Raw genomic sequence first — 21,157 nt, 5'->3', positions numbered from 1 at the left:
CCTCGCAGTAATAACTTTTTACATGCCTATCCATTTCTATGACTTCCCAAATGTTTAATCAGTGAAGATGAATGCAGTACAACTTGAAAGCAATTTTCCTTTCAGATGATAGAATTATTGTTTTGCCAGCCACTAAAAAAGGAACCAATAAAAGCTAAGTAGTGATAGCTCTTATCTTCAAGCATTTACACTTTTCAGTGAAAGCCAATTTTCCTTTCTAATGACCAATCTTGCTTTAAAATATAAATAAATGGGATTTACCATCTTACTCAGGTTTCAAGAATATTTTAATGTTCCTGGAAATAACATCTAGAATTAGTCACGCCAATAACAAAACAAATAGAAAGAAATGCAGCTGGGGGCAGAAGCTCCCACAAAACTTACCTTACAGTGTGCTACTCAAGACACACAGTATGCTATAAACTCCCTGGGACTATTATCAGAAAAGAATATACTGTACTGTACAGACAAACAGGAGTTAGGCTTCAAACAGCCTAGTCTACATCATATAAATGAAGCCATGCAGTGACTATAAATTCTTCCACAGACAAGCACATGGAGCAACTGGTTTCTCAGGAAATGTCAAAAACCTCCTTTTGTCCCTGAGATTCAGTACTATCATAAAACCCCTTCTCTGAGATACATATGTGGATATAAATGACAATAACAACTAAAACCTAACCATTTAACAAAATATTCCAAAATAATCTACTTCACTTGATTTCCATGCACATCCATTACTTGTACTATTACTCTGGCTCCATGCATGTTTTCTTACAAAATAAAAACTCAAGTTAGCAACATATATATCTTCTACAATTTCCATGAAATCAACTAAATGTGAAACAATCACTATACATTAACACTAACTCTATCTTATAATGAAGTATTTCTAAACTATCATATAATGACATATTTCTAAATGCTACAGGGTGGACAACCAAGTACTTATATCTGGCTAAGACCTAGACAAAGAAGGTTGAAAAAGGTTATAGAAGTCATGGAAACCCAAAGGATGAGAGAGGGATCACAGGAGAATAATTGCTAGCATCTTAATTCAATTTCGCTCCTTTGTGTGTTACATCACTGTAACAAACACATATAGCCTTGCTGCTTTTGTGTGAGCATAAAAAAAAATGCTGAGGAAGAAATACTGTCAAATTTTCACATCTGTATGAAAAAAGTACAGGACTTTTCTGGAAACAAAGTACAAGGAATCCAAATAGAAGCAAGGGCATGGTAAACTATCAAAAATGTCTATCAGAGCACCAATTACATAAGGCTTATATTTGTGTATTCACACACTGTTCTGCTTTAGGATTTGTTTTCAAACCATACAGTACAAATGAAAACTAGAATGAAGTTCCTTTTACCTGGCTACGCTGCATTTGTGTGAGTTTACGATGCACTACAACTGCCATATCTTGTGGAGGACGCATAATCTCTTCATGGTTGTCCATCATGAAAGATACGATTCGCAATGACAAAAGTTCATCATAGTCAGCTTCTTGATTACACAAAAGAATACTACGTGTGAAAGTATCAAGAACCTGCAAAAATATTTAGTCATTTTAAGAACAAAAAACTAAAAGGGTAAAAAATGACAATATAAGTGATAGCATTCAACATTTCTTATTTTGCCAAAATACTGTAATGTTAACAAATCTCACAACAATTCACATATTAAAAGGATTTCCCTTCGAAAATAACACTATCAACCTTTACTGGCAAGTTCTAAGTACATGAAGGTCGTGAAACTCTACAAGTGGTATTAAATTTAGATTGGCATAAGAAGACCATACAGTGATAGATCTGTTGCAGATAGAAAGAGGCAGAATATAGTGGGCATTTTATGGTTGCCAACTTTAAGGGATACAATGTGCAATGAAGAAGTACTCAAACAGTCATGTCACAAACAACCTGTAAACAAGTACACTGACAACATGCAGGTAACTTAAAATAAAATATATGTAGACTTTGAGATCCCTGATATAAAGCACAAACATTTACCATAGCCCTTGTTGTCTGTTTATCTGAGATAGCCAGCTTTTCATTATGTGACATCTTCTTCATCATTCTCAAAAGAAGATGCAGTTTTCTACGTCGAACTGGTTCAAGCATCAATATCATGAGTTGTATGGAAGTGATGGCTGCCTCTTTCCCTTCTCTGGTTAAGAGTCCTGGTGGAAAAAAACATAGACAATACTGTATTTTAACCAAATTTACTCATATACTTACCATTATTAGGTAGTTTAACAAGACCACTATGTCAAAACACAGGATTCTCACAGGTCTAACTTACCCATATTTTGAATTATGTCATACTCCTATACTTTTTTTAAAATCAAATCAAATGAAGGTTGCAAAACAAAATTCAGCCAACAAATACATTATCTATATTTAGCAGACTACAACACCAAGATTCATCAATTTAACTCCATGCACAAACAAAATAACTAAGGTGTCTGGTGCTTAAAATATGTTTTCTGCAAGTATCTGAGCACACAAGAAAGGATCAGCTTTGCTTTAGACCAAGCAATGAAGTACAAGCTCTAGGAAGTGGGACAGCAATTCCGTTTGCAAGATCTTGTTTGCCAGCTAACAATCATACAATATTTACTTGACTGGCAATTATGATGTCAACGAAGTTATAATTTTTTAACAATTTTAATATAGCAAAGGCATTTTACAGAAAGAATGAAGTAATATTTCTTATGACTGCTGTGTACGCATTTGAGCAACGTGTTTATCATACACATGTTAATGTTACAATTATGGTAAAAAACATGCACGTGAGCCAAATTCCACCAATGCAAGTACAGGTTGACCATCACTAATCCGGCAATCAGCAGTCCAGAACAATCAGTAATCCAGCACAAATTTCGGCTAGAGTAATTTCTAATGTTTCCGAACTGATTTTCAAATTTCCCGGGTCGCTGCGCTATCTCGCTCGCCGGCCGCTTCGATTTGGTGGCTCAGTGTGCTGCATCAACAAACTGGTAGCCTAGCCTACATGATACTGAACTCCATTCACATTATACAAACATCAAAATAGCAAATGTGCATCTTTTTCATGGATCTTTTAAAAAGTTATGCTTTAATACATTGTTTCCAATTGCGTATATTCTCATATTGCTTTTGTAATATAAATTGCGATCAGTGTTTTGTTTTCAGAATCGATATCGCGGTGTTTATTTCGCCGCATTTGACTAAGTTCAAAGCGCTTTTCTTTCTTCTAGTTAGCGTAAATGAATATGGATACTTTATTTATTTGGGGCAAGGATATTTTTCGTTATACGAAGTGTTTTTAAGTTGAAATATAACTTAAATACGTCTCGTTGTGAAACTAACTTAGCTATTTTTCTGTTAATATATGATGTTCTTGGGAATCGCGGCTGGTCGTTTTGGGGGAATGTTTGTTTTGTGTAAAAAAAATCAAGATTCCGTTCGCTATTTTCTCTTGATTTCATCATAATACGAGCTTTACGTATTTATCTTTTATCGGTGTGAAAACAGTAGTAATTTGTATTCTTTCATGACCAGTAGTTTTGATTAAAATACATTCTCTCCAGTTTTATTTACGGTTGAGTTTCATCCATGTTGCCGATGCACGATAATTTATAGTCATTGGCAGCTTTAACATTGTTTTCTCAGCTTCAGCTACAACTTACAGCTTAAAGTTACTGTAGCAGTATATTTCCCTGCCGATCTTTTCTCCAAAGCGAATAAGGGTATAGTGTAAAAAATATATCAGTCCTATTGTACATTACTTAATGTCATTTGTAACATAATTACAGTAATTGTGTATTACCATACGATGGTTGAAATACAAGCACAACAGTTGTTATCCGATACGATTATTAGCAAAACAAAGTTTCCTGTTCGGTTGTTTATGGCATGCGATTTACGCAAGAGTATAACGTTACTAACAATACTTTTATCATTCTCTTTTACTTTTTTAACTAGCAGATGGAATAAAGAGATGCAGGAAAAGAAGTTGGTCTATTGTAAGTTGGTCTCTCTTGCTGCCTGCGCGAAATCTAAAAATATTTTCCCTAAATATTTTCATATCGGTATTAATTGCAAACCCCATCGTAAACTCGAAATATCGTAAGTCGAATTATCGTAGCTCGAGCACTACCTGTATTTGATAATTGTCTTTTCTTTATTAACCAACTTCTACTGATTTATGGGATACTTTAATTCTAAGATGAGGTGCTTAGCTACTGGGTTTCATGTATTCTAGCCTAACAAATGGCTAATCCGGCACCCTCCAGGTCCCAATGATGCTGGATTAGTGATGGTCAACCTGTATCTTGAAATAAGTTTCAAGATACAATTAATGCATTCCAAACTAAGGTTAAAGCCCATTTTTAACAAGTTAAGTATCCAAAGTCTTAACTGCACACCAAAACAACTGGCAATAAAGAAATCAGGAAATATTCTATATAAAATACAAAAATGACATTTTTATTACAAAATAAGGTTTTATATATATTTACCAAGTAATTACATAGCTGAATCCCACACTGATAGGAGGAGGGAAGAATGGACATGTGCTACTCCAAAAACATTATAAAGAAATGCAATTTGAAATAGAAAAGAAAAGCTAGCATTGTGGTAATGCTTGCTGTAACCTTACCTGGGGAGAGAGCAAGAGCAGGAAGATATTGACTCTTGGTCGTTGCTCATCTCGACCCGTAGGGACATGACCAGTAGTGTCAGGATTGTCCCTACTTCAGTGGGAGCTTTGTGGTCAGGGAGTGCTTCTATGACTCAACAAAGCTTAAACACAACCATTGCCCCTGCCCTGGGCGAAAAATAGACATTGACTAACATACGACCAAAAATTATACTCCTTGTACACTATTTAAAAAACATATATTACCCATCCATTAAAAATGAAGATTGGAGGGTACTTCAGGTACTAAGTAACCCCAGCTTCCCAAAAATTCAACAACCTTAATTAAGGCTAGGAGACAGAGAAATAGGAGGATCACTCCTACCCCTCATTCCCTAGTGCCACACCAGCCACAGAGAATGGACCCAATGTACTGCAGTCCTTGAACGCAGTTTCAACGTCACGTAGATAATAGTTGGCAAAGACCGAGTGACACTTCCAATAAGTTGATTGGATTATGATAGTTAGAGAGAGATTGTGTTAAAAAGGCAATGAAGGGCTACTGCCCATACTTCAAGTGCTTCTACCTTTAACAGCGGTAAATTATTCTCCTGAACTCCCAAGTGAGATTCTACAATAATGTCTCCAAAAAGAAAGAGATAGCATTCTTGGAGAGAGGACATAAAGGGTTCTTGACAGAACACCAGAGGTTATGAGAATTCCCTCTAATATTCTTGGGTCTCTCGATGTTATTAAAGTCTTAATGATCTCACTGGGCATAATACTCTCTCTTGTTCAGACAGTCCTCCTAGTTCTACAAGACTCTGGACCAAAAAAGAATGAGGCCAAGGGTTAAGACAGGTACTCATTTTTGGCTAAGAAGCCTAAAATATATACGAGCAAATAGCTGTCTCTTGCAAACGAGCAACTTGTTTTTCCAGGGCTTGTAACTCGCTGACTCTTTCGCTGTGATAAAGCAATTATGAAAAGTGTCTTTCTAGATAGATCCCTAAAGGAGGACATCTGCATAGGTTCAAAAGGCAGGCCTGACAACCAATGTAGAACTACGTCTAGGTTCCAAGACACTGGCTGCTGAGACTTCCGTTTCCTGGTGTCAAAAGACTTGACTAAGCCTGAAATGTCTGGGTCTGAGGAAATGTTCACACCTCTATGCTTGAATACTGAGTTCAGCATGGATCTGTAACCCTTTATCGTAGACGTTGAAAGGCCTCTCGAGGATCCTGGGTAAAGTTAAAATTTGGCTAGTTGGGCTACAGAGGTAGAAGACGAGATGCTATGTTCTTTACCCCATCTCCTACAAACTGCCAACTTATCCTGATAGTGCTTTGAAGAACAGTCGCATCTACATTTTGCGATAACATTCGCAACTTTCCTTGAAAATCCTTTTGCTCTAACAAGCTTCCTGACAGTTTAAAGTCTGTCAGAGCAAGAATGGATGAACCTTGATGATATCTGTTGAAGTGAGGTTGTCTGAGAAGATCTTTCCTCTGTGGAAGGAGCCACGGAAAGTCCGACAGAAGTGCCAGAAGGTCTGGAAACCACTCCTTTTGAGGCCAAAAGGGAGCTACTAGGATCACTGATGTGTGATGAGAAGTCTTAAATTTGTTGATCATGTCTCTTACTAGACTGAACAGAGGGAAGGCATACATTTCCAGGTGTGACCAATCCTGAGGTATCGCCTCCGTTGCCCAAGTCTGAGGGTTTGGCACCAGAGAGCAATACAGGGAGAGGCGATGGATCCTGGATGTTGCAAACAAATCTATCAACAGTGTTCCCCACCGTTTCAACAGGTCGGTGCACATCCGTGGATTCAGCGACCATTCCGTGGGTAGAACCTGTCTGCAACGGCTCAATTCGTCCACTAATACGCTTAACTTGCCCTAAACCCAGCAGGTGAGTGTCTCTGTATTATTGTTGTGCACCCAAAGAAAGAGATCCTTGGCTAACTCGCACAGTGACAGACTTATGTGCAGTTTCCCTTTTTGAAGGGACCACTTCCCTGACACTTCCAATCATCCTAGTGTCACTCCCCAACCTAGGTCCAATGTGTCGGAGAATAATGAGAGGTCCGGGTTTGGATGACATAGGGACTTCCGTGAGTGAAACCTTCCTTCTACGAGCCACCACTGAAGATCTTTTATTTTCTGTGTGATGGGGAATACAAAGGAACCTGAAAGAATCTTCTTGTTCCAACTGACCTTCAGAAAGAACTGCAAAGGCCTCACATGCAGTATCCCCAAAGGAAAGAACATCTCTATAGAGGAGAGAGTCCGTAGCAGGCTCATCCAGTCATTGGCTGAGCAAGTCTGAAGACTCTGAAAATGATGGACTTCTTTGGGTGCATGGTAATATTCTCTTCTCTAATGGAAAAACCCCAAAAAACCCAAGAGTCTATCATCTGAGAAGGGACTCGGGACTTTTCCTGCCCAACTCCTGGGCTAACTGAAGGGTTCTGAGAGGGTCCTCCGTGCATTTCTTCTGGGATGATGAACATTGGGCCAGTCATCCAGATATAGACAAACTCTCATGCCCATTTGCCCTGGTGAAGACTTGAGGGGCTGTTGACAACCCAAAGCTTAGAGCCCGAAATTGGAAAACTTTGTCCTGAGAGCAAATCACAGGAATTTCCTGGAATCCCGGTGTATTGGGGTACGAAAGTAAGCATCTCTCATGTCTATCGAGACCATCCAATCTTCTTGGGAAATTGCAGCAAGAACTCAGCTGTTCGTCTCCATCCTGAACTTCGTGGTTTGGACGAAGATGTTCAGACTGCTTACATCCAGGACCGGCCTCCAACCCTGGAGGTTTTGGGGACTACAAAGAGGTGATTGCAAAACCCTCCTGATGACAAGTCTTCTACCTCTTCTATAGCTCTCTTGTGGAGAGGAGCTGTGACTTCCTTTTTGAAGGGAATCGCACATCCTTCCTTGAGAACCCATAGTACCCATGGTTCTATTGATCTGGCCTCTCGCTGTCTCCAGAAGTGTGGGAGTCTGGCACCCACAGGCAGATGGAGGACTGAAGTCTCACTTGCTAGAGACTGGTCTAGAAGAGGACTTCTTGCTGATAGGGCAAGCTGATCTGGGATTTGCCCATGGGCGCAAAGAGAGAGAGAGAGGCCGAGGATTAAATGAAACAGCAGGTGTTTGGTTAGACTCCATCATTCGCTTGGACGACTGCACAAGCAAGTCGAGAGTAGCCTTTTGCAATTCCGTAGCTACCCACTCTAATATCATTCGAGGAAAAAAGGCTGGTTTGTACAGACGAGCGAAAAGAAGAGCAGATCTCTGGGACGGTGTCACTCCTTTAGTGGTGAAAGAACACCATGTCTCTTTTCCTCAGTGTACATGACGAAAAAGAGCAGCTAACTCCTGTGCCCCATCTTGAATTGCCTTGTCCTCACACAACAGGACTCTGAGCCAGTCTGTATGTATGAATATAGCAGAAACTCCCAAGGAGGGAGCTTCCCTGGTTGTATAAAATACATACCTCCTTTCGGAAAACCGAGGAGGAGGAGAACAAAATACAGCTTTGCCCAACTACCTCTTCTCAGACAGCCAAGAGTCGATACCCGAAAACGCTTTCTTGGACGAAACAGAGAGGGCCATCCACGGGAGTCCAGTGGTACTCGAGGATTGACATGCCAAGAACGCCGATCCCGGGGAAGAAGGGGCTGGAGTAGAGGAATATGCTGGGAAGCAGAACAGAAAATAATTCAATAATGAGGTATAAGCTGATGAACGCTTTTCTGGTTCAGGTTCCTCCTCTGCTGAAGATACAGCGGAAAGGGCCAAATCTTGTTGTGGTTCTTCTGGTTTCAAAGATGAGGGTTCTTCAACAGTTCCAGGATGTTGTCCAAACATTGGTGAATGGGAAGCAAAGTGTCTTGGGGTGCTGATGTACTTGCAGACTTCACACGATCAGCGACAGGTGAAGAGGATGCAGCCTTGGGGATCTGTGACACAGAAGGCGCCAAAATAGGTTGACCTGCAGCAACCGGGACGTCTGAATATGGAGTCTCAGACTCGTATCCCAATGCTGGAGAGCTAGGAGCCAATGGGATGTCTGGAGCTACAGCGTGAAATGAACCTGCAGCAAGCTTATGAGCCACTGGAAGCTCGGATCCAATGGGAGAGGGAGATCCCAAAGCGCGCTTATGAGCCAATTGGCTCTTGGTAGCCAATTGGCACTTGGGAGCCAATTGGCGCTTGGAAGCCAATTAGCGCTTGTGAGCCTACGGGTGCTTACGAGTCAATGAGCTCTTACGAGCCAATGGGAACTCTCTGTCATCCTAATAGCTGCAAGAGGGCTCTTGATCCCTATGGTGCTTGAGAGGTACCGCTGTACGCATGTCTGTAACATGCCTCTTCAGGGGCCTAGAAGACTCCTGAAAACGTCAACTGTGTCTTTTGGGTTCGGAATCCGAACCACTGGAAGATAAGGTGTGATCCAATTGGACACCTTTCAAGCGTTTGGTTGCTGAAACCTGGGCAATAGCAACGTGTTCGGGTGAGGAAGCAACTACTTGTGGGCAAATCCCACCAACCTCCCTTGGACTTACGGTTTGCCTCCTCCTAGGTGCAGGAGAGTCTGACAGTGACCGAATTTAGGAGATCCGTAAGACTCCTTTCCAGTGGCTGTCTGTCGATACCTGGGACCAGCAACAGGCTCGATTGAGGAAGCAACTACTCGTGGGCAAACCCCACCAACCTCCCTTGGACTTATGGTTTGCCGCCTCCCAGGTGCAGGGGAGTTTGGCAGGGACCTCCATCTAGGAGCACTGGTGGGATGAGTAGCCACCCCCTCCACAACACTAACCCGGGTGCAGGCATTAGCACTTGCACTGATAGTTGCACTATGATCCTATCTGAGCAACAGTACTTACTAAAACGTCGAATTTCTTATCCATCCGAGCTTCGAGACTGGCGATGGCACTGGGTTCAGAGGGAAGGGAGCCTGGTAACAGAATTGTAGGGAGAGCAAGAGAAGTAGGAATCGGGGAATGAGAAGTCAAAGATGTAGAAAAAGCCAGTTTAGGGGTAGAGGACACAGAAGCTCCAGCCTCAGCTCTAGCAGCCACTTTCCTAAGCCTAGCTTTCTCTAATTTATCCAAATGATTGGTCAACACTTTCCATTTACTTACGGCCCAATCCTTACATTCCTCACAAGTAAAGTCGGGGGAACATTACTGTCCACGGTAGTGAAAACAAACAGAATGTTCGTCATATTTAAATGCTGTCAACCTAGTATTACAGCCTTTGCTGCAATACCGGTTACTGGTCACACTCATTCTGACATAATAGTCCAAAAATTGAAAAAAGGCTAGGCTAAGCTAAGCTAAGCGATAAAAATATAGCTCGGAGGCTACCAAATGAAAGACTACTTCACCAAATCCTTCGACAGACAACCAAACCATGCGGTGAAACTACTCCTGAATTAACAAAACACAGCTGCTGAACGACTGATGTTCGGTCATCAATGGCAGAAACGAACTGAGCTCTTTAGTTACACTGTGCCTATTCTTCCTCAAAAGTGGGCAGGGCACTTACCTGCACCAAAACAAAAGTGCTACTGCAAATTTTCAATTCTTAAGCTGCCATTTAAAGTAGAAACTATAGCTATGTAATTACTTGGTAAATATATATATAAAAACAGGTACTGAAGAAAATATATATCACAAAAAGATGTATATATATTTTTCATTATTGTCATTACCAAAATGAGTTCAGAGTTTTTAACCATTTGAATAAGAACATATTACTCTTCAATACTTTTAACACAAAACTTTCCATATTAATTCAAAACATATTTTAAAAGTCAATGCTTTTAAATGAAAATTAATGAAAAATACAAGGTACAGTATTTGGCGAATGCAACACTTACACTGCAAGTATATGTCTCCTTCATGTAATGAGAACTAGAAAAATAGATGAAGGTGAGAACCTTAGTTTTAAACAACAATCTTCATGACAAGGGCGACTTTCTTACCTTAACAAACAAATCATTAGTTTTAAAAACAGATAATGTTATCCTGTAAGCACTATATGGTCCTACATCGTTTAGGTTGTAAACCCCCCATATTCGTGTTCTCACGATTCGCAGATTTCTCTGTGGAACGTATCTACCCATTATTCATGGAAAATTCACCCATTCGCGGTATTTTTCACCGAGAAATATTCACTAATTACTGTATTTTCATATAATTTTCATGACTAAATGCACTTTTTCTAATAAAACTATTAAAACACTCAGATATAAGCATTTTTAGAGGGTTTTTCTTGTGTTTAAACTATCAAAATAGGCAGTTCTAAGTGTTTTTAGTGGGGTTTTAAGTATTTGCGGATTTTAGCTATTTGTTGGGGGGGGGGGTGTGGTACGCATCACCCACGAATACAGGGGGTTTACTGTAGTTATAAAGAATGTCTGGCAATGAACTAAAATTAATTTTAGACCAGTTAACAAGAATAAGTAAATTAAGGGCTTATTATGTGCTTCTTGGGATTCAAGTCAACACCTTGAGTATCTAAATGCCTTAATTGGTAAAATACTCAATGACATTTCTCAAGGGCACATGGTGTTTTGATGAGCTCTACTTTTTAGAAACTTATCATGACTTACTTTTCATGAGGATAAAGACTGCCTGTGTAAACGAAGTAATTGCACAATACTGGAGAATATTCCTAATGAATAACATACCCTTTAAAGTAGGATAGTTAACACCTAAATCCTATCTAAGCAGACTTAATTTGGAATGAATTCTTTTATCATTTGTGAGTGTGAAACATCTTAGCTTTTGAATGTCATATAATCAGTGAGACACCATCATTCAAAAAAACAAATCCTCTTTAGCTTTATGGAACCATAATTAAAATCATCATGGGGAAATCTAGCATTCTAAAATGAATTAAGTGCTGTACACAGATAACTACACTATTACAATTCTCCTTTGCAATCATAATACAGCATTGGCTAGAATATTACAGTTCATGTTGAAAATAAGACTGAATATGAGGTAGAAGTCAAAGTTACAGACAATACCACTGTTCTCCCAAGTAAGAGAATGCCTATTTTTCCTTCAAAGGCATCAGGATTAAACTTGGGAGAAGACTATTCTGAGAAAACCACTGAGCCTCCAAACTATAGTATATAAAATGTCTCCAAAGTCCTAAGAAATTTTACAGTACTTTCATCCTTACTGCCAAGACAGTATGTCTCTTATGTTTGTATTTTCAATGTGAGTTAATCAGATTCATGCATTGATGAGTGGGGTCACTCACATGGCAGGCTTGAGGTCTAAAGGTCTGTCTTTTGTTAGTGGCTTTGTTGCAAAGGCCCAAACCTCAAGAAAGGAAGTCTGTTCTACTGCGCCTTTGAACACTGATACCTGTGGGTCAAACCCACAAAGATCTTCTCTTTACAACTGTATTTCCATAGACAAGGGACTCCAGAGCAGTTACATCTAGAATCTTCAGGAAGCAGTTGACGCCCGCCAAAAAAAAATTTTTTTTTTTTTTTTTTGCTGGCTTAGTACGGTCAGTTTAAGAACATATGATGCTGCAATCAAAGATGAAACTACAAAGTCCATGTTGGTGCACATTGGATAAGAACCTTATCCACATCCCTAAATTTTAAACATAACTTAGATTTTAATGCAGTTTTAATGACAAATTCATATATATACCTAATGCCTCTCACTCATTTTAATCTGAGGGAAGTATCTAACCGGTGGCTGGATTTGTATTCAATAGTCTAGCTTGATCTGTATTTGTTATAAGTGAATCAGGCTAAGAAAATGAAATGAAACTGTATCTGAAATATTTTGTAATATAAGAGTAAAGCTGTAAGAATAAAAGTTAGTTGGAGGCCCACAAGGAGATTTACAGAAGTTCCATATGCACATGTGATAATGATAAAGGGAGAAGAGAATGGTTTAGACATGCCCTACACATCTCCTCAGAGACAATTGCATTTAACGGTGTCAGCTACACTTCTGTGGGCACCAGAAAAGCTAGGAGTCCCAGACCTACTTGGATGAGTACAATGAAATGGGAGGCTGGAGATGAGTGGAGCTTTGTGAAGTGAAAACACAGGAAAGACATGAGAGGCAGAATTTAAGAGGCTCTTTTTGTTGCACCAAAATGAGGGTGATGACTATGACAGGCCCCAAGGTAGCAGCAGGACAAGTGTTTCTCTTTCAGGGGAGAGTTCTAAGCAGATAAGCTAAATCATCATCTGGGTAATCTCTCTCTCTTTATCCCATTATGGCACCCCAATGTCATAACGCGATGAATTTTCCTTATATCTTACCTCATGCTCCAGTCAGATCTTCTCTCTTAAATATCAGCCTTTGGACTAAATTCAGATCCAGAAACTAAAAATACTACCTTCTGGCTGTTACACATTCTTGCTGTCAGAGCTTAATCAAATAACAAACCAATTTGTCACATGAGACATGATGGATCTCATTGCATATGCACACTGCTCACATACACTATACTGCTACTCCTTTCCTTGTTCCTTCTAAGAATTTCTCTGTGGGAACCTTTCTTGACAAAAGAAAATAGGCCTATAAATAATGGGGTTATATTGATATAATTAGATCTCAAAAAGATCATGTGTTCCAATAAACAAAATCACATATAGTATGTGGTTAGCTTTTGCAACAGTCTTGTCTCAGCGAAGTCCTGCTGAAAAGCAAAGCACATTAAAGCAAAACAAAGGAGAAAATGTTCCTGTTTACCGGCAGTCAGTCATAAGTTTACTTAAGGCTGTACAGTCAGTTATGGTCCAACAGTGAAAATCAATAAAGGGGATCTGTTAACAATGGTTTGTACTTTTTTCATTGAAAAATATGTCAGCACTCTCATTAGAAAAGTATTCTGGTATCATTGGTAAAAATCTAGTAAATGCAACAATTTTCACTCAAGGACATGAGGTTAGGACCATGAAAATTTCCTCCAAACTGTGTAAATGTGGCTAATTTGTTAATCAAATCACACAAATGACTTGGTGTTAGAGGCAGAGCTTCATGAAAGGATAAAATGTAAAAAATTAATAACATGCAATTAGCAGCTGAAGCATACCAGGCAAACAAGCTTTGCTCCCAAAGAAACTTTCTGTCCCTCTTTTCCTTCCAATCAGCCGCTTACTTGGGGAGGAATGATAATGACGCCACACTCCACCCTGTGCATAAGGTGGAACCTGTCCATAAGGGGTTCTATCAGCCCATCCATCACTGAGTTCATTGGCTGAGAGGGAAAGGCGTTTTGAAAGTTCGACATCAGCTGAAGAAGTGGATGCTTCATTCCCTGTAAACATACGAAACATGTCAATCAGCAAAGCATTAGCCATTTGATATAAAATTATGATGTGACAAAAGAACCCTCCATATTAGTGATAATATTAGTGATGTATCTGTTCTATTAAGAACTTAATTCTCTCAGTGTTATTATATGAGCATTCCTGAAAATTCTCCTAAAAAATCACTTTGCAACACTACCAAAATATTAAAACCACAGTCATTAAAATATGACATTTTTATGATAAAATAGTTTTATATATACTTACCAAGTAATTACATGGCACTTCAGTATAGTTTGTGTAGGTGATCAGCCCGTCCCACTAACGGAATATTGGAACGACCTAGCAAACAATTCTCATTCGTTTTATGCCCCATAACTTACCAAGAAATTACTTTACATAGCTAAATCCCACATTGACAGGGCATGGGATACATGGACATAGTATTCTACTCCAAAAACATTAAGTCATATAATGAATTTGAAATAGAAAAGTTGCTAGCATGAATGCAAAGCTTGTCGTTCCTTATTAGTTAAGAGAGCCTGAAGTATAAAACTGCAACTGGTTGATGCTCAACCTAACCTGTAGTGGCGTGGCAATAGAGCCAAGGGTTGCCTCTACTTAAGTGAGGGCTTTGTAGCGAAGGAGTACTCTGATGGCTACCAAAGCATCAGTAGAAGTTATGCAGCTAAGTTGTTATCCAATAGCTAGCAAAACTTTAATAGGTGCCCTTGCCCTGGGTGCAGTACCAATGTAAAAACAACCAGATACACTGTCTCCTACACTGAAATAACACCACAACTCATCCACTGAGAGTGGTGGGTGTTCCAGGTACTTTGTACCTCCTGGCTCCTAAAAAACTCTATGCCTCACCAGAAGGTGAAGAGAGAGTAGGAAAAAATCTTATGCTTCCTCCTGCTATACCATGCCAGTCACTATCCTATGGTACTGCAGAAGTTACACACTACTTAGCTGGCGCCAGTCTGGAGTTGGCACCAGGTGAGCTGTGGAAACTCGCGGATTGGTATAAACATCACTGGTGCCAAGCAAGCTGGGAGATCACGAAAGCCTTAAGCGCTAAAGTTGGCGCCAGACTGTAGCTGGTGCCAGGCAAGCTGTGCATCAGGGAAGCCCGAAGCTCTGGGCGCTGGGGGTTCTATAGCTGGGGCGAGACTTGTAGCTGGCACCAGGTGAGCTGGCTGCCAGGCAAGCAAGCAGCTCAAGGCTCTGGAAGCTCTAAAGCTGGCACCCGAAGAGCTGGGTGCCAGCAGAGCTAGAAGTTAAAGTTTCACTTCTAAGGTAGTGAGATGTGAAGGACGATTACACTTCCAGTAGGTTGATGCAGAATGGAAGTAATGGCCATATGTGCCTGTGAGACATGAAAGACAATATGCTTCCAATAGGTTGATGCCAAATGTAAGTAAGGGACATATGTGCCTGAAAGCTGAAAGCTAAAGACGTAGAGCCTGCTCAGATAACCTTAGCTTTCACTAAAAGAAGGCAAAGTTGTTCTTCTGAATCTGAGTGTTTCCAGAAATTCTCTTAAGGATGAAGGACAATGCGATCTTAATCCAAGGGAGAGGTGTTCTTGACCAATCAACAAAGGACAAGAAAGCCCTCTAGATTATCAAGTCCTGTTCAGGTAAATACCTAAAAAAAACTCCAATTGGACAGAGTTCACTCTTTCCCTTAGAGTTGGTGAGCGCTCCTGGGTGCTACGAGCATGCGCTGCGCCAGGTTGTAGCTGGTGTCAAGCGAGCTGGACACCAGGTGAGTTAGGAATTCAGGAGCTGGCCGGAGCTCCTGGAAGCCAAGGATCTCCGTTAAGCTCTAAGGGAGAAAGAACGGATTCAGGTCTCAGATGGATCCTTGTTCTTGGCTAAAATCAAAGGAAAAAATGGGGATAACACATCTCTTGCTTCCTAACTGGGTGTGAAAAAGGCTTGTGAGATCTTTGAGAAGAAGATGAAAGATCCAGGTCTCTGTACTTAACCAGAGATAAGCATAGATCGGTACCTCTTCAAGGAAAGTGAAAGAACCTAGATCTTCTCAGAAACCTGGGCTAAGAAACAACACGGAGGTGTCCGACTGTTTCCCCTGTCTTGGTGAAAGTTACTGTCAAGAGCCTCCATGCCCCTTTTTTTCAAAGATAATGAAGTCAGTTGACATGTAAAGACTGAAGTAATGCACAGACAAAAGGGGAAGCCAAATGCAGGAAGAGCTAGTAATCAGGAGGTCGTCTCCCTCTTGACCTTCATCTACTGTCTAAGAGAGAGAAATGAAGAACTGTGGTCAGGCAGCCCATCGTCAGGAGCAGAGTTCAAGATAAAATGTTGAGCGCTCCAAAACTAGAGTCGGAACGTTGTTGTTTAGGAGCGACAACCCTTTGCAATTGTGTGAATCTCGCAGAAGAAGAGAGCACCAGAGATTCCCTTCTAGAGAATACAAAACAAGAAAGGAAAAAAAACTCTTCCAAGTCCGTACATGACAGAGCATGGGAAAAATCCAAGGCACTGAGCCTCTGGCACTGGATGCTCTGACACTGGACACTAGACTTTCGGTGGACAGTGTAACAGGCCTAACAAATTACTAAGTTGGTGCTGAATGGTCTCCAACAAAGCAAAGGAATGGACAAAACCGACGTAAAAAAGTGAAGAGGTAGCGTCTGTAGTCCCAAGTGTGGTGTCAGATAACTGATAGCTGGCTCAAAACGGACAGGAGGACGAGTGGACAAGGGACACAGGTGGCCGGGCAAACATGAGCTCGGACACTGGGCACTCGAACACATATGGACGCTCGAAACTGGGCTCTCGGGAGTTGGGAGCTTGGAATTCGGAAGCTCAGAACCTGGGGGCTCGGAAGTTGGGAGCTTGGAAGTTGGGAGCTTGGAACTCGGACGCTTGGAACTCGGAACTCGGGAGTTCAGAACTTGGAACTCAGAACTCAGAACTTGGAACTCGGAATTTGGGCACTCAGAAGCTGGGAGCTTGAAAGTTGGAAGTTCGGAACTTGGGCGCTTGGAACTCTGAACTCGGAACTCGGGCGCTCAGAAGTTGGGAGCTCGGAATTTGGGTGCTTGGAACTCAGAACTAGGTAGCTTGGAATTTGGGCGCTCTCTGACTGTCCAGATTTGGAGAGCAATGACGACAACCACTGATGTAATAACACTGGGGAATATATCTTTACAATGGCTGAGATAAATCCAAAAAAATGCCATTGACTCACTAGTCTACACTTTGATCCATAACTAACCACATTGGGATCCTGAAAGTGTCAATGGAGCCTCTTGTCCACACTGGAATCCTAATCTTGTTCACACTGGGATCTGTAAACCGAAAAAACGTCATCGGCGCCACTACGGCCAAGGTAAACACATCTTTGTGGACGTCTTTTCAATGGCTGTCCATCGAGACCTGCAGACAACAGGATACACTCGGGTAACTATCTGGGGGCAAACCCTTTCGGACTCGCATGGACCGACAGTATGCCTCCTCCCAGGTTGCAGGTGAGTTTGACAGGGACTGGGTTTATGAAATCCGATAGGGCCGGATAGTTACCTCCTCCACTACACATCCAACAAGACGCCTTTCCAGTGGCTGTCTGCCGATACCTGGGACCGCAACAGGCTTGACTGAGGGGGCAACAACCCACGTGAAACCCCCCGACCTCCCTTGGACTTCCAGTTTGCCTCCTCCCAGGTTTGCAGGGGAGTTTGACAGGGACCTTCTGTCTAGGAGCATCGGGGGACAAGTAGTCACCTCCTTCACTGCAGTACACTTCACTATAACAAGGTTAACATCTGTTAACCAAGACATAAGAGTGGCAAAGGTAAGGAAAGGGAAGCAAGGGAGCCAGGCATGGGAGCATGTGGTAAGACGGCTAGTAAGAGAGAATTGGTGCTAGGGCGCTAACACTGGCACCGAGCACATGAGAGAGGGTGCTGGGGGCAAAGCTGGCGCAAGAGATCGGCACTAACAAGGTTCGTAGCATGAGCTGGTTCTCGGCTGTTGAGAACGTCAACTTGTAGCCGCCAACAAAAACCCCCAATTCTCTCCTTGCTACTTTCTGCCTAGCACTTTCAGTTCTGCAAAGGAAGGTGTGATGGTTATGTCAGAAATTTATTTACTGGAGGCTTCCAGGAAGCACAGGGCCGGTAAATAAATCATAGTTGCAAAAGATACAGGCTTAATGAAATGGCAAAATACCCAAGAACTATTATCAAGGCAATTATCGGTAGCTTGCATGAAGCATATGGCCGATAAACAAATCATAAATTGCTAAAATTATGGGCTAATGAAAGATAGTAATACATGCTGTAGCATCTGAAAATTACTTTAAAGCAAAAACATTATTGGTCAGTAAACAGTTCATGAATTGTAAAAGCTAATGCCTAATGAAAAGGCGTAACATACGTTGATTACTCTATAAAGGAATGCTGTAACATCCAAGAACTACTTTTAAGGCAAAACTATTATCTACAGCTCGCCACTATATTAAGGCCGTGAAACAATTCATAAATTGCAAAGATTATGGCCTAATGAAAGGCCTAACAAACACCAGTTATTTTATAATAAGGCCTAACAAACACCAGTTATTTTATAATAATAGAGTCTCTAGGCCAATTACTTTGTAACGGAGTGTCGTAACACTCGAGAATTACTTTTAAAAACAAAACTATTATTGGCAGCTCGCTAGCTGTTTATAGCCGAAAAACAATTCATAAATTGCCAAAGTTATGGCCTAATGAAAATGCGTAACATACAGTTTACTTTTATAATAGAATGTCAAAACATACAAGAATTACTTTTAATGCAAAACTATTATCAACGCTGCCAGAAGCCTAACTGGTAAACAAGCTATCAATGCAAATGGCGTCATTTACCGGCGGCTCCATGATGACTGAATCAACGTAAAACAAAATGAGAAAAAACTCATCCTGAAAGATTTCAGCTTGAAGGCTATAATATATGTGTTCCAATGGTTGATTTAAAGAATCCTCCATCAGAATCCAGTAAAATAAATGGAAAATAATGAAAATGCTACCACCAGACCAGGTGTTGCCACCACAGACGGCAGGAAACAAATGAGAATTATTTGCTAGATCGTTCCAATATTCCATTAGTGGGATGGACTGATCACCTACACAAACTATACTGAAGTGCTACCCACGAAATTTTGAATCTAAGCTGCCATTAAGTGGAAACTATAGCTATGTAATTACTTGGTAAGTTACTTATATAAAATTTGAATTTGCTTACTGATAAGAATGAGGACTTCAGTCTTTTAGTAATGACACTAAGAAAAAAATAACATATGGGTAGAAAAAACAATAACTTCCTTACCTACAGTTTTGTGTGAAGAACAAACACTCTCACTGTCCCTAATTGGACGTCTTCCCCTTTCTGAAAATGGATGATCAGGCAGAGTTGGCGTATTATTTCTGCTTGCATGTGAACATACAGAATAGTAAATACTATTACCAGATGAACCAATGGAGGAAGAGGACGACAAGACATGACTAAGACAACCATCAGGTGTGGAAATTCGACTTCGACTTTGGTTGGCAGAATCTGCGGGCTTGCAGTAACCATGATAGCTGGAACTCTGTGAAGCACAGGTGGGAATGCCATCATGGAGGGACAAATCTGTGTTCACTGTGGGTGCAGAAGAAACAGTTTCAAAGGAATCCATCTGGTCAACACTATGCTGCAATGGTGCTAATGCCAAATTCAAAAATCCTCCAGATTTGGTTCGGAAATGACTTGCCCTAGGATTATTCTCTTTATCAGAAACATAAGACTGAATACTCCTTACTTCATCATTATCTGATCCAGTAACAAGAACAGGGTTCATGTATCCACCAGATTTTGTTCGGAGATGACGTAACTTGTTCCCAGAATGCTTTTCATTGAGGCTTCGGTTGTGATTAATTTGCTTTTGGCAAATGGATGTATTTTGGGAAGATCTTCTCTTCACTGAATCCAACAATCTACTGGCCAAAGTTTTATAAGGATTGCTACTGACAGCAGGAGATTCAGAGGGTCTCTGAGAGGTGTTACACTCTACTAGACTTCGCAAATTTCCTGCTGATCTTGAACGACTTAGAGGGGAGTTGATGGGAGCAGTCACATACTTGCCACTAACAGTTGAAGATAAAACACTGGATTTGCTCATCATGTCTAAGGCATCTGACATATTTTCTCCCACAGTAGTATCCCAAGGGTAGTGAATATCAGATGAATGAACATCCAGCCCTGCTAAGGATGTTACTGCGATACTCACGGGTCTTGGGCGGGAATTTCCGTTTCTTTCCCTATCTCTTAAGTGCACGGTGTCCACAGATTTCTGTGGAATGATACGAGTTTTTGGGCTATCAGATGTAAAGGCCGTTTCAAAGCAACAGTTCTGAGGCAGAGAAAATCTTTCAATTTCATTACTCTTAAGAATATTGAAGTTTTCAACAGCTGTTTCTTTCTCTTTCTTCATTCTCCTGGCAAGGTCATTTGTTTTCACAGATCTCACCGTCTCTGCTTGTTTTGAAACTACAGATTCACCTAAAACTTTTGCAGGGAAACTGCCATTTTTAGACTTATCTAAGTTATTAGAGTAAAGCCCAAGACTAGAAGTTTCACAGCTCCCTTCTAAAAGTGTTGGGTACAGATTGTCCTCTTTGAAATCTGTGTAGTTTTTCAGTTTCTGCAACTTCAGTGATTGAGGGTTTGATAAACTCTCGAAATCCTTATGAGGGAGTACAGGTGTGTAAAGTTCATTTCCAGCTTTCTTTTCTGATTCTCCCCTTCGATGCATTTTATTATTGCAGTGATGTGAGTTATTTGCATCATATGTGAGGCCTCCAGTTTCAATACATGGGGTGGAGGTTTTCTGTTGACTGGAAATACTCATATTCAAAATCAAATTTTCCACAGAATCACTTCCTTCCAGATTGTTGTGTATGTAGCTCCCCTCATTTCCTTTATATGTCACGCTACCTTTCCCATCTGAACTGGATGATCTACATGCAATATCTAGAAATTCAGCTCCAATATAGAGTCTGATGACGGCATCATAGAGTTCACAAGGTACCAATGGTACCACCTGAAAAAAGAATATTACCATTACTTGAAAAATTTTACATCTCCAACCATGAAGATCACTCCAATTTCATGATTTTTATTTTATCTTGTAGTACTGTCATTAGTTAGTTTGATGAAACCA

General features: G+C 40.7%; 1 protein-coding gene across 4 annotated transcripts in view; it reads right to left on the bottom strand.

Moving 5' to 3' along the window:
* LOC136832037 (DEP domain-containing protein 1A-like) overlaps positions 1-21,157 on the bottom strand; it is a 91,955-nt gene that overhangs the window by 21,361 nt on the left and 49,437 nt on the right. For 2 of the 4 annotated variants that reach the window (XM_067092535.1, XM_067092536.1), the window contains exons 8-11: positions 19,285-21,037; positions 13,726-13,950; positions 2,011-2,180; positions 1,374-1,550 (exon numbers count right to left, since the gene is read on the bottom strand). In XM_067092535.1, coding sequence (XP_066948636.1) covers positions 1,374-1,550; positions 2,011-2,180; positions 13,726-13,950; positions 19,285-21,037 — 2,325 coding nt within the window. The remainder of the gene's footprint in view (positions 1-1,373; positions 1,551-2,010; positions 2,181-13,725; positions 13,951-19,284; positions 21,038-21,157) is intronic. The other 2 variants (XM_067092537.1, XM_067092538.1) reach the window with 1 other exon arrangement.

The sequence above is a fragment of the Macrobrachium rosenbergii genome, chromosome 49 (assembly GCF_040412425.1).
Source record: "Macrobrachium rosenbergii isolate ZJJX-2024 chromosome 49, ASM4041242v1, whole genome shotgun sequence".
NCBI classification, from domain to species: Eukaryota; Metazoa; Arthropoda; class Malacostraca; order Decapoda; family Palaemonidae; genus Macrobrachium; species Macrobrachium rosenbergii.
The sequence above is the reverse complement of the archived record's forward strand: the minus strand, read 5'-3'. Positions and strand labels throughout refer to the sequence as shown.